At 43.8% G+C, this 12259-nt stretch overlaps 1 protein-coding gene across 7 annotated transcripts in view; it reads left to right on the top strand.

The window, feature by feature from the left end:
* TCTN3 (tectonic family member 3) overlaps positions 1-12259 on the top strand; it is a 947116-nt gene that overhangs the window by 85067 nt on the left and 849790 nt on the right. For all 7 annotated transcript variants that reach the window (XR_013598563.1, XR_013598565.1, XR_013598564.1 and 4 more), the window contains exons 3-6: positions 779-894; positions 5622-5752; positions 10426-10531; positions 10985-11103. Coding sequence is in view for 4 of the 7 variants with exons in the window: in XM_078652315.1 (XP_078508441.1) it covers positions 779-894; positions 5622-5752; positions 10426-10531; positions 10985-11103 (472 nt within the window). In the remaining 3 variants the exon portion in view is untranslated. The remainder of the gene's footprint in view (positions 1-778; positions 895-5621; positions 5753-10425; positions 10532-10984; positions 11104-12259) is intronic.

The following is a 12259-nucleotide window of genomic DNA, read 5'->3' as shown; positions in this document are numbered from 1 at the left end:
CTTTGAAAAGACATGCTCTATTGATTTATTAATGTCTTTGCTGATATATCAAAAATAAGCGAAATAAAGCTTGAAAACTTTGGAATTAATGGTCTAAGGTTTATCACAACTCTAATCAAAATACCCCCCCCAGACATCCTGTTTGCTAATTTCAATACTGATTAAAGTAAGGCAGCTTGGGTTTGGGGACTGGTTTCCTGAGACACAATTAGTTTTTAGGAATAAGACCGATTTCCAGGAGATAAGGCTGATTCCTTCTGGCAGGGTGGGACTAGTTTGTGGGTGTATGATAGATTTCCATCTAGGGAGGCGCAGTATTTTTCTTGAGATGTAGAGAATGGTTTTGGGGGCAGAGGGACTGATTAACATGGGATGAAATTGGTTTCTTAAGGTAGGTGTAAAATAGTTCCTGCAGTTGTTTCTGTGGATGGGTGATTTTAGATTCCCATATTTCTGAGTGGAAACACAGGTTGTGTACGATATGATTACCTTTCATGTTAGAGACCGGTTTTCAGATGCAAAATAGGTTCCAGGTTAGGTGAAACTGGTTTTCTGTGTTAGCGGGGGTTTATCATACGGGGCGATAAGATTGTTTTTCAGATACTCCCAGATAAATGTAGCTGTTTTTGTTTAGATGTGATTGATTTCCCAGGTGGCCTGGAGGTTGGCGGGATTTTTGAGGGTTGCAACTTTTTTTGGTGGGATTAATAGTAGCTCCAGAGGACGTTGTATTTAGCCTTTCGTCGCAATGCTTATTTGTGTCTCTCCATTTTTCTAGGGCAGTTAACCAAAGATGTGTGGATAGCACGCTGATCTTCAGATACAACACCCCACTAACAAACACCAACAATGACACTGCGACACCCAATCAGTTCTGCATCCAGGTCAATGACTGTAAGTGACTTTAATTATAATAATGCGAGGCAAAGGGTCAGAAACTACAGTTCTCTCTTATTCCCTTTGTATTAGCAAGGTTGGTGAGCATACGCATAGTTACCCCACAGGTCTCACTAGCTAGAAGCATTAGAAGCACCAGAAACACCGACTAGAGCAGCCCCTTTACAACTGATGGACTAACACAAATCCATTGAGTAAAGCTGCCACTTTACCATGTGTCCTGCATTCTGGATGGAACTCAGAGTTGTCCTTAAGGATAGCCATGAACCCCCTACTATTTTCACACATATTTTAACCGTTTTTATATGCACTTCTGCTTCTCAGTATTTACAATCTCTTTTAGCCTGCGTTGTTTAATAAAATATTGTTTTTACTAAAATAATGAAGCGTGCATTCTTTCAACGTGCTACCGGGTACAGTAATTGACCCATGATTCGGAGAGGATGCCAGCAGACCGACTTGTCCTGGATAATTGGAATATGTCACAGGCAGTCCCAGAGATAAATTAGCAGAAGCCATACTCTTCCCTGATGCATGCCGGTGAGTTTTGGTCACACTCAGTAGTCTTCTCTTGGGCCTCAAGTAGTTAATATACCGCTTACCATGTGGAGTAGAGAAAACAGCCAGATGTCACATAAACTGTCCACCATAGTGTTTTTAAAGAATGATCCATATTTGGGATAGCATTCAGTTCTGCTACAAACTGACAAATTGTAGATGAGTTCCTCTCACCCAAAGCAGCATATACAGAAGACATTTGGACTCTTAGAAGCTCTTATTATAAGCCAACCTAGTATAGAATATGTGCAACAGAATAGTGTCAAATATCACAATATCGGTGACTAGAGGAAAAAAGTAAGGTGGACAAAATGAAGAAACTTAACAACTCTTCCTACAAAAACCCTTAAGCATTGCTAACTAGAACGTTTGTCATTGCCAGAGCTTGAAAGAGAAGCAGCATAACATATGCAAGGCGAAGCAATATCCATAATGTGTTCTAAACTACGTTTGCCATATGTCCTTGGAGAGATATTTCTCCCTTAAGCAAATGGATCCCCTGAAGACTTCTGACCTCCTGGTCATGGACCTGCCCTCTCCCCCTGCAGCTCCGTTGGTGAGTGCCGCTGCCCGTGCTGTGCCGTGCTCTGCATTGCGAGGGGTTCGAGACCCTCCTCCTCCTCCACTCTGCCCGTCTTTTTTTTTTCCTTGCTTCTGCTTCCAGTGTAAGTGCTTCTTGTAATTCGTGTTTTGCCTTATTGTGCTGTTGCCTGTTTTGTCTTGTTCTTGTCCCATTTTTCTGGCTTGTTATTTTTTTCCTGCCCGCTTCTCTCTTCCCACCACTGCTGCCTCCGCTGCCCCTCCCCCTGCCGATTCCCCGTTCCCGCCTCCCAGCTACGATTCCCTCCCCCCTTCACTACCGGCCGCGCCGCTGGCACGCCAAAGGCGCACCAAAGCCAAGCCTGTCTGCACCCGTCCGCGACACGACCAGCGCCAGGAACTCTAGATCTGCGACCTTCCACCGTTACAACTCTGCTGCCCTCCTCGCACTCATCCATGGGAGGAATAGCAACTGCCGGCGGTCGTCGCCAAACACCACCCACAGCCAATTCTCCTACCGACACTTCCAACATTCCTTCACCATCCACAGCCCCCCTCCAACCGCCGCACCCACGCCAGACGCTCGCATCAAGGAAGCCCTGAAGTGCATCCTCTCCCTGCACCGACACACCATAGAAATCTGGGACCTCCTCGACGCCCTCGCGCCAGACGTCACCTTCCTCACGGAAACCTGAACAAACGCCACCTAGCCCCCGACATCGCCACCGCAATCCCCGATGGCTACAAGATGCAGAGGAAATACCGCCCCCACCGCCCAGGAGGAGGACTCGCCATCGTACACAAGAGCTCCCTCCAACTCTCCGAATTCAGCACAAGCGACACCCTCTCCAACACCGAACACCTTCACTTCCAGATTCAGGCCAGCACTAAAACCACGCTCCTAGGCACCCTTGCCTACAGACCTCCCCGGATGGTGCTCACTTCACCACCACCATTGCCCCACCACCATTGCCGACCTCATCGCACGCCATCGCTTCCATGGACTACATACTCATTGAAGACCTCAACTCCAACCTCGACAACCGCAGCGACCCCAACTCTGCCACCCTCCTGGACAACCTTGACAACCTCAAACTGAAGCAGCTCATCACCACCCCCACCCACAAGGCCGGGCACACCCTGACCCCATCTTCGCAGGAGGGACCAACATTCACTTCAGCCACACCTCGCAGCCCCTCTGGACAGACCACTATTGTGTACACTTCTCCTTCAGCACCACTACCGTGCGCAAGCCCACCCCACGCCAGCCGCCAAGGGACTGGAACAAGGTCACAGAAGAGCAGCTCCACTCTACTCTCGTCCTTCACACCCCCGCCACGACCGACACCAACTCCCCAGCCACAGAACTACACCACTGGATCTCAAACTGCGCCGACAAGCTTGCTCCCCTCCGCCGCCCCGACAGACAATGCTCTCTGAAGGCTGCTTGGTTCTCCAGCGATCTCCAAGAAGCTAGATGTTCATGCCAACGGCTCGAGAAACTATGGAGAAAAAGCAAGACCATCTCAAAAGAACCACTAAAAGGACCTTCATCAGGAACAAAATACTCACCAACACCAGCAACCCCAAAAAACTCTTCAACATCAGTCAGCAGTTCACCAAACCTCCCAGCGAAGCCACGAACATCACACCGTCCCAAGACTTCTGCAACAAATTCAGCTCCTACTTTCACAGAAAGATCAAGGCCCTCTACGACAACTTCAACAATAAGACTTTTGAAATCACCGTCCCCTCCAGCAGTGACAGCCAGCCCACTATCACCACCTGGACACCAGTCACCACCGAAGACACCACCACAACCATGAAAAGCACCCACTCAGGAGCTCCCACAGACCCCTACCCGTCTCACATTTTCCACAGAGCAACCACTGCCATTACACCCGAACTCCGCCGCACCACCAACGCCACCTTCGAAGCCGGCATCTTCTGCGATGACTGGAAGCGGACTGAGGTCTAGCCCCTCCTCAAGAAACCCCTGCCCGACCCAACAGACCTGAAAAACTACCAGCCCATTTCTCTCCTTCCCCTCACAGCCGAAGTCTCTGAAACATTCTTCAACACACAACTAACCACCTTTATCGAAGAGAACACCATACTTGACTCCTCCCAATCCGGATTCCGCAGCAACCACAGCACCTAGAACCACCCTCCTTGCCGCCAACGATGACATCCACATGCTACTCGACCAGGGACACACCGTGACCCTCATCCTGCTAGACCATTCCACGGCTTTCAACACCATCTCTCACTGCACTCCTGCAACCAGACTCCACGACGCCAGCATACAAGGACTCGCCCTCGACTGGATCTGCTCTTTCCTCACTGGCAGACCCCAACAGATCAGACTAACACCCTTCCTCTCCGAACCCACAGAGATCAGCTGCGGAGTACCCCAGGGATCCTCGCTCAGCCCCACTCTCTTCAACATCTACATAGCCCCCCTCACCCCCATCATCAGACAGCATGGGCTCAGCATAGTATTTTACGCTGACGACATCCAGCTCATCCTCTCCCTCACGAAGAACCCTGAAGGCACCAAACTCTGCTTCCAAGGAGTAATGAAGGACGTCGCTGCCTGGATGAGCGACAGCTGCCTCAAACTGAACTCTGAGAAGACGCAGGTCCTCATCCTTGGACCCTCCCCCTCCGTGTGGGACAGCTCATGGTGGCCCTCTACCCTTGTAAACCCACTCACCCTGACAAACAACACCCAAAACCTCAGCATCATTCTAGACTTCTCCCTCACCATGACCCGCCAGGTTAACGCCGTCACCTCCATCTGTTTCAACTCCCTCCGCCAGACCTTCGAGTGGATCCCACCCAAAGCCAGAAAGACCGTCACCCACGCCCTCATCACCAGCAGACTGGTCTACGAAAACACCCTCTAAGCGGGAATCAACAAATCCCTGTTACAGAAACTCCAGACCATCTAAAACACCACTGCCAGACTCGTCCTCGGCACCCCACGACAGGAGCACATGACCCAACACCTGCAAGACCTCCACTGGCTCCATGTCAGAAAGAGAGTAACCTTCAAGCTGCTCACCCACACCTACAAACCCCTCCACAACATCGGACCCAAATACCTCAACAAAAGAATCTCCTTTCACGCACCCCAAGCATCCGCAGAACCAGTGCCGGGGGTAGAGCCTTCTACCACGTCACAGCCAAAGCCTGGAACGAACTCCCAGTCAACATCAGACGCTCCCCCACTCTGCACACCTTCAGGAAGAGCCTCAAGACCTGGCTTTTCGGCCAACCCAGAGCTGCACCCCCACCCCAGCGCCTTGAGACCCTGACAGGTGAGTAGCGTGCTTATTATCCCCTGATTGATTGATTGAACCAGAGACACAGCACTCTCCCTATATGCAGAGTATTTTGCTGGAAAGATCCTTGTGATACTCACGTGTTGAGAAGACTTAAATGTGAATCTGTGCTAGAAAAAAGAGAAACCTGTATACGGCTGATTGGCCTAACACACCTTATATGTGAAAAACAACATTGCATTTTGACATCGTGTATACATAAAGAGAAAAGCACATTGCCATAAAAACAAGTTGTGCATTTTTAAATGTAAATGTGTTAATTATTTTCTTTTCTTTCAGCAAGTTTAAACTTTTTCTCAAATCAGCGGAACGTTACAGAATCTGGCTTTCCAGGGATCGTAGCGGAGTACGGGGGGCCATCGTTTATCCAGCCTAATGAGCCTGATCCCTCAAACCCTTCTTTCTACAAGGCAAGTGACCGAGGAATACTGGTGATTTTAACACAAATCCTTGTATTTCTCTCTGGTTGTCTCTCAGATTGGTAGATTGTCTTCATTTGAACTGTATGATAAGGGGAGTTTGTTACAGCAATTTGAAACTGGTGATAATTGCTACAAAAGTACAGTTAACACTCGTTTCATAAGATGCACATTGGGAGAAGTGCAGAGTATTGCTCTCTTGACTTGTATGGTGGTGTCACCTTGTGGTTCCCTTTCGGAAGAGAGGTGTTCAGGTTCTTCTCCCACACCCCCATCCTCCATCTCACAGAACCATTGATTCCAAAAATGTGCACAGTGGCCGAGGTTATCATGCAGTTTTAGTCATGTACATCTCTGAACTATGTTTGTAGAACAGGGGTGAGGAGAAGGAGACTCTCTAGTGAATTTACTTTCACATTGACCACCTTGCGAGGAAAGTTACTTACCTTGAAACATACTTCTGCATCATGGGAATCTTACTTGCAGTAAACCGCATATTGCCACCATTTGGTGAAATCCCCAATAAAGTTTGGTTTTAAACAATTTAAACAAATTGAATTTAAATAAAATATTTTAGAGGCTTACTTTTTTCAAATTAAAATTAAATTAAAATCTAATTAATACTATAGTTATAATATAAAAAGGGAATTGAATAAAAGTTCTTCGGGAGGAGGTACACCTCCCCCGATGAGGATTCATTTCAAATAAATATATTAAATATAAAAATGAAAAAAACATGTTAATAAAGGAGTAAAGGTTAGGTGATATATGCGAATTAATGAACAATTTCACAAATTGATTAAACATTAACAAAAAGGATCATGGATATATTAATAAATATATTTAAATTAGTTGCATCTATTTAGATGTTATTTATAAATACATGTGAATTAAATATAATTGGGCCTCACAGTTAGATTTAAAAAAATGTGCATTAGAGAAATGAGTTACGTGCATTAGAGAAATGAGTTACAACTACAAATAAGAAAATAGTTATTACAAATATGCAATGTAAACATAGGTTGGGGTATGGTTAATGTAGTGGTGGTCGATGTAATGACAAAATGCATATAAAAAGTACCTGGTTTGTGTAGTGGTACGTTATGCAGGGTTAGAGGAATTTAATAGGGGCAGTATTGTAACATAAAAAATGTCAGTTCCTGCTTCTTAAGCCTGTATATGCCGCTGCTCACGTGGGTGCATCAATGACTGAATATTTGACCATAGCTGCCCAAGATATAGGCAACAGAACTTTAGGCCCCCTAAGAGACCTCATTGAAGTTGGGAGTTCCATATTGCGTCAAGTCATTGTTTGAAGTTGAGCCCTTCACTTGTGTCCCCGCCCTTCGATTAACTGACTCCTCTAGTATTTGGACTTGCACCTCAGCCTCAATCCTTCCAACTAAGAAGTTCCTGGAAGTTCCATTAACTGTACACCAAGGTTTTTTTTTTAACTGCCCTATGACAACCTATATTTCTTTCTGGACTTGAATGACCGATGTCCCAGTTTGGCCTTTATGAGGGCTGTTGTTAATAAAAAGCAAAGAGAGAATAAAGCATAATCCCCGCCTCCGGTCCTGGCACACTATTGTATGTGCAATGGTATATCTGTGTCAGAAGGTGTAGCACCTCTGTTTATTTTGTCTGTATATTTATGGATTTTAAATGAATTGCTCTGAAGCATTTTGTTATTTAGGGTGTAATACTGGATCTGAGTTTTTATCTGATTACCACTTTGTAGTGATGAGGTTCGTAGCCAGGATGTAGTTTTAAGTAGATTTATTAACTTTAGTTACAGGTAGTTGAGTTGTAGAGATGCAGCCCCACCAGGAGCAGACTGCCTGTTGCTCAGCCCATACTCCAACTGACAAACTCAAGCATCCAGGCACCCAAACATTTCATTCAAGACTCTCACACCAACTTTCCATGCATCACATTCACACTGGCTGAGCAGCTAGGGAGTAAGTAACCAGACATATACAACACAGGTTACTACACACTTTCTAGAGCAAACCTTGTCTGCAGTACTTGTGAAGAGTCCGGGGCTAAAGGCAGTAACGTGGCCATACATTTGGAGAACAATATTTCTGTAGGAACTTAGCAATAATAAACAACATTTACTGCCATGAATACAGCACATCACAGAAAAAGGCATTGTACCTCATAAAGAAAGGAAAACTGGTGCTTAGAAATATAAAGTTAAGCCTGAATTAAAAACTTTTCTTTTTGTAATTTTCTTCTCCCTAAAATGATAAAATACAAGTAATCAGAGCCTGCCTTAGAGGCAACAGGTTTTTCCATTATCCCAAAATGTAATGCAGTGAAAAAGTCACTTCATTTTGAAGGATATACACTGACTCGAATAGTCCATTGAACTTCATCTACCATCATGCATTGTGGGAAGGTTGGTGCAACGTGTATGAGTCCAGACCACTCCTTAGAAGTGTTAAATAGGGCTCCTTTTTAGGAAGAGTAAAATTGTTCGGCTCTCTGAACTGGTGGCAGGCCCTATACTTCTTTTGCTAATTCACTACAGTAATCTGTAAGCAGCATGTAAGCAGATCTAGATGGAAATAATACTCTTCTCAGATGAATAGCAAAAACAATAAAATGCGTGCAAGGATATTTACTGTAGGAACCTACCAAGTACTTTGCTGAAATAGGTGGAATGTGAGTTGACTGAATTGCAAAATGACTAGTTTGAATATAAATTGAATATAACAGAATTCCGGGAGAGCTGGTGCAACATGTGAGAGTATTAACCGAACTATAAATTATTTCCTATCACCTTCTGCTTAATGTACCTGGAAGAAAAGTGCCTAGTTTAAGACTTTAAAGATGGCCCAAAAGGGGGGACTGGAATACAGGTAAGTAAGCTCAGTCCTTGTACTGTGCTATGGGGATGGGAAGCAATTATCCCAAATCAGATAGAAATAGTGAAATATCATATTTGTGTTTTGAACTTTAGTAAGATTCCAGCTCTTAGTATTTTATATAGGTAGGGCTGGGCAGTTTGTGACTGCTATGCAATATACATTAATTGAACCTTCTAATGAGCACAGTAAATATGTTTCATTTATGTTACTGATTTTCAGTTTATCTTAAGCAGTTATCCTTTAAAACTGACATGTATCTTGCCCCTAGGTACCTTTGTTGGAAACCCTTTATTCAAAGCCATAGACATTGTCTTCTCTACCGCTGGAATTATCTTTGGTGCTGCTTCTTCCTAAGCTAAATCTGTCCTGCCCTTGGGTACTCCGACTATCGGGACCTCTCGCATTTGATAATTACTTTATATTGGAATCGATACTCGCTGTGTTCTGGCTCAAATGTCGTCCCTTTGAGGCTTATAATTTGTTTGAGCTAGGGATCTCTTGTCATTTCGATGGCTGCCTCCAAGTGTTGAATAACACAAAGCACCTTGGGTCTAGACAGCTAGGTGAAACATGAGTGATGGAAGAGGATGAAAATATGTCAACAGGTAAAGGTACCAGCCACCTCAGTTAGAGAGGAGAAAGACTCTTGTCAGTACCCATCATTCACACATTGTAAGATATCATCATTTGGGTCTGACCTCCTCTTGCTCAGACATTCAATCTTGGTGATTGACTGAAATATCTTAAGCTGGTGGAAGGACTAGAGGATGGCTGTTGACTCAACAGAGTCTACCATAAAGCCCATCGGCACAGATTCATGCTGTGTGAAGAGGGTCAAAAATGTGCAGCGCTAAATTATACAGACAAAAGTGTGTTAAAAATGACTAAGGGGACTCAATTTCCATGTTATTCTTAGAGGGCCCTTGTCATGTTCAAAAAGCAGTCTATTAACATTCGAAACTGTTAAATGTTAAACAGTATTAATGGTCGACATGTTTCTGCCCACACAGGGATCCAAACGTATCGAGGCATTCCTCAGGACCAGAAAGGCACAACATTTAAAGAGCTGCTGCCACTAACAAGAATTGTGAAAAAATTATAATACAGTGAAAATTGTCAGAAGTAACAATTCTTATACTCCACCGGTAATGTCCAATCTAAGTAGTAGTAGAGGAAATTATCGGTTACCCATAGTGATTGGGTATCGCCCTCACCTCAACCTGGTAATTACTCAGGGAAGGGGGCCCCGCTCTGTCTGTCGGTACCCCGGGCGGACATTGAGTGTCACCATGCTACATTGTGGGATGCTGCAGAAGGAGCCTGCTGCCTCGTGACAATACCAACATTGCTCTAGTATGAGGCTTCAGCCACAGTTCCTGCATTTGTATTACTTCTAGAAGTTCAAAAGGGTGTTTTTTCATCTGGTTAATAATCACCTTTTCTAATGACGGAAACATTGCCTTTAAAGAGACATTGTGAAATTATTTGTTTTTGAAAGCTCTTTGAAATAGGTTTGTCTGGGATGTCGCACACTACCTGGGATATTTAATGTTCATGAACGTTAATCAGGATCCCATGACGGACAATATATTTTACAAAAATGGAAATGATGGACGGAGCACTAGTGCAGATCTTTGTTCTAGAAAGTGCATGACCACCTTGTGGAAATGTTTTCTAATAATGAGCAGAAAGTAGAATATATTGTGCCTGATATTTTTGACAGATTAGAGACAGTACATCGGTGTTGTTTCCCACCTGCTTTGATATGCTTTTCACTTCTCTGTGTAGGTTGGAGACCCAATTCTTACTCTTAGTAACTCATCAACTCTCGGTGTGCTTCACCAGCTGGTGGCACAGGGACCAGGAGGACGTTGTGCAGATACAAACCCTGCAGGTAACCTCGCCCATTTCAAATATTTGACTTGTGTGGCACCACTGGCACTTCTAGATGAAGCGGTGGTGGAAGGGTCTGGTGTAGCTGGAGCGGGAATAAATAAACATATCAAAATTGTAGGTACAGCACACTGCCGTTTGAGACGTCTGTTTTCTAGGATTCAGAGTTGGATCATTTCTGTATGACAAACTGAACTACACTTGCTGATCCAGGACCTCGGTCAGAGTATGAATACCTCTTCTTCTAGAACTCGGTGTATTTGCTTTTGGGTGTTTACGTGTTTTCCCTAGTAGGTCTCAAGGGCATTTATACACACCTAGTTCTCAAGGTTTTTACACACCCTTACCTAGTCCAGGTAGTACTCAGCTAACTTAGAAAATCTTGCCTTACGCTCGTCGTGTTTGGACTTTGATGCTTAACTTTTTGTTTTTGTTTGTGTTTTCTGAATTTTAGGATTCCTGGAGAATTATAATAGCAGTTGTATACGGACCGTCACCAATCTGAATCGCAGCTGCACACGTGATGCACAACTAGGCGCAGACTTCTATTATAGATTTTTCACGGTGCTAAAGGTGTGTAATTATATTTCATCAGTACTGTTTAACACTGTTTGATTCTAAACATGCATGGCCAAATCCAAAGGTGCCATCTGCTGTGATTCATCAGCTTAAAAGTGATATTGCATCCTAGTGGTGCTTCCTATGCCAGATATGTATGAATATACCAAAGTATTTGATTATATTCAAGGCACCTGCTTTTATGCAACAATTGAAGATCAAATTATACAATATGGCTGACCTAATTATGTGGCAAAAGCAAATTATATGGATCGTTATGTTGCAATATTTTTTCACTATTTCGTCATGTTAACACACTTTAATAAAGTCTGAGTTACAGAATAACATGTGAATTCAGCAATTGAAAGATGGGCAGATAACTTTTGCGGTGTCTGCCACTGTGCATAAATAACCATTTGTTGTGCTTTATTTATTAAATCTTTAATCAGTTGGAGGTGGACACAACTTTTTTTTGTTAAACATCTGAAAATTATAAATCCAGAACTTTATGGGGGAAATGCTGGAACCGCAGAATCACAATATTCCAGCAGCTCTGATTATATCCCTGTACTACCCTTTCGTAAATCCGACAGTGCTGAACAAGTCTGATATATTTCATGTTGTATCAGAGATGTAATTCCTACACATCCCCCAGTGGTAAAACAGTGTAATGTATCTCAGTGGCATATTGAATTAACTATCTTAGTGCTGATTATTTATGATAAGAATCCAGCAGTGTTATCCGAACATCGCACCATACTCAACATGCATGATTATATCAAAACATTGCAAGAGGCACACCTCCTTAATCTAAACAGGGTTTTCTATCTACCCATGCCACACATTGTTTCCATAAGCAACACATTATTATATCCCTACAATGGATACTTTAATAATTACCAAATTAAACTGCATGATTGTATACCCAGGCGTGCCTTACTTCTCGACATGGAAACCATGCATAACTCTATCTCAGCAGTCCATGCAGTAACCCTCCCCATGCTAACCCTGTTCAATGATAGCAAAGTAGTTCCCCCTAAGCATCTCGTGATTTGGGAGATGTGATAATATTCTAGACTGCTTTACACTTTGTCATGCCAGCAGTGCCACCTTTTACATTTCACTAGGAGTGTAGCATTATTTCCCATTATACTGCCCATATCCCAGCTAT

This window comes from Lissotriton helveticus, chromosome 7 (assembly GCF_964261635.1).
Source record: "Lissotriton helveticus chromosome 7, aLisHel1.1, whole genome shotgun sequence".
In the NCBI taxonomy this organism is placed as follows: Eukaryota; Metazoa; Chordata; class Amphibia; order Caudata; family Salamandridae; genus Lissotriton; species Lissotriton helveticus.
The sequence above is the reverse complement of the archived record's forward strand: the minus strand, read 5'-3'. Positions and strand labels throughout refer to the sequence as shown.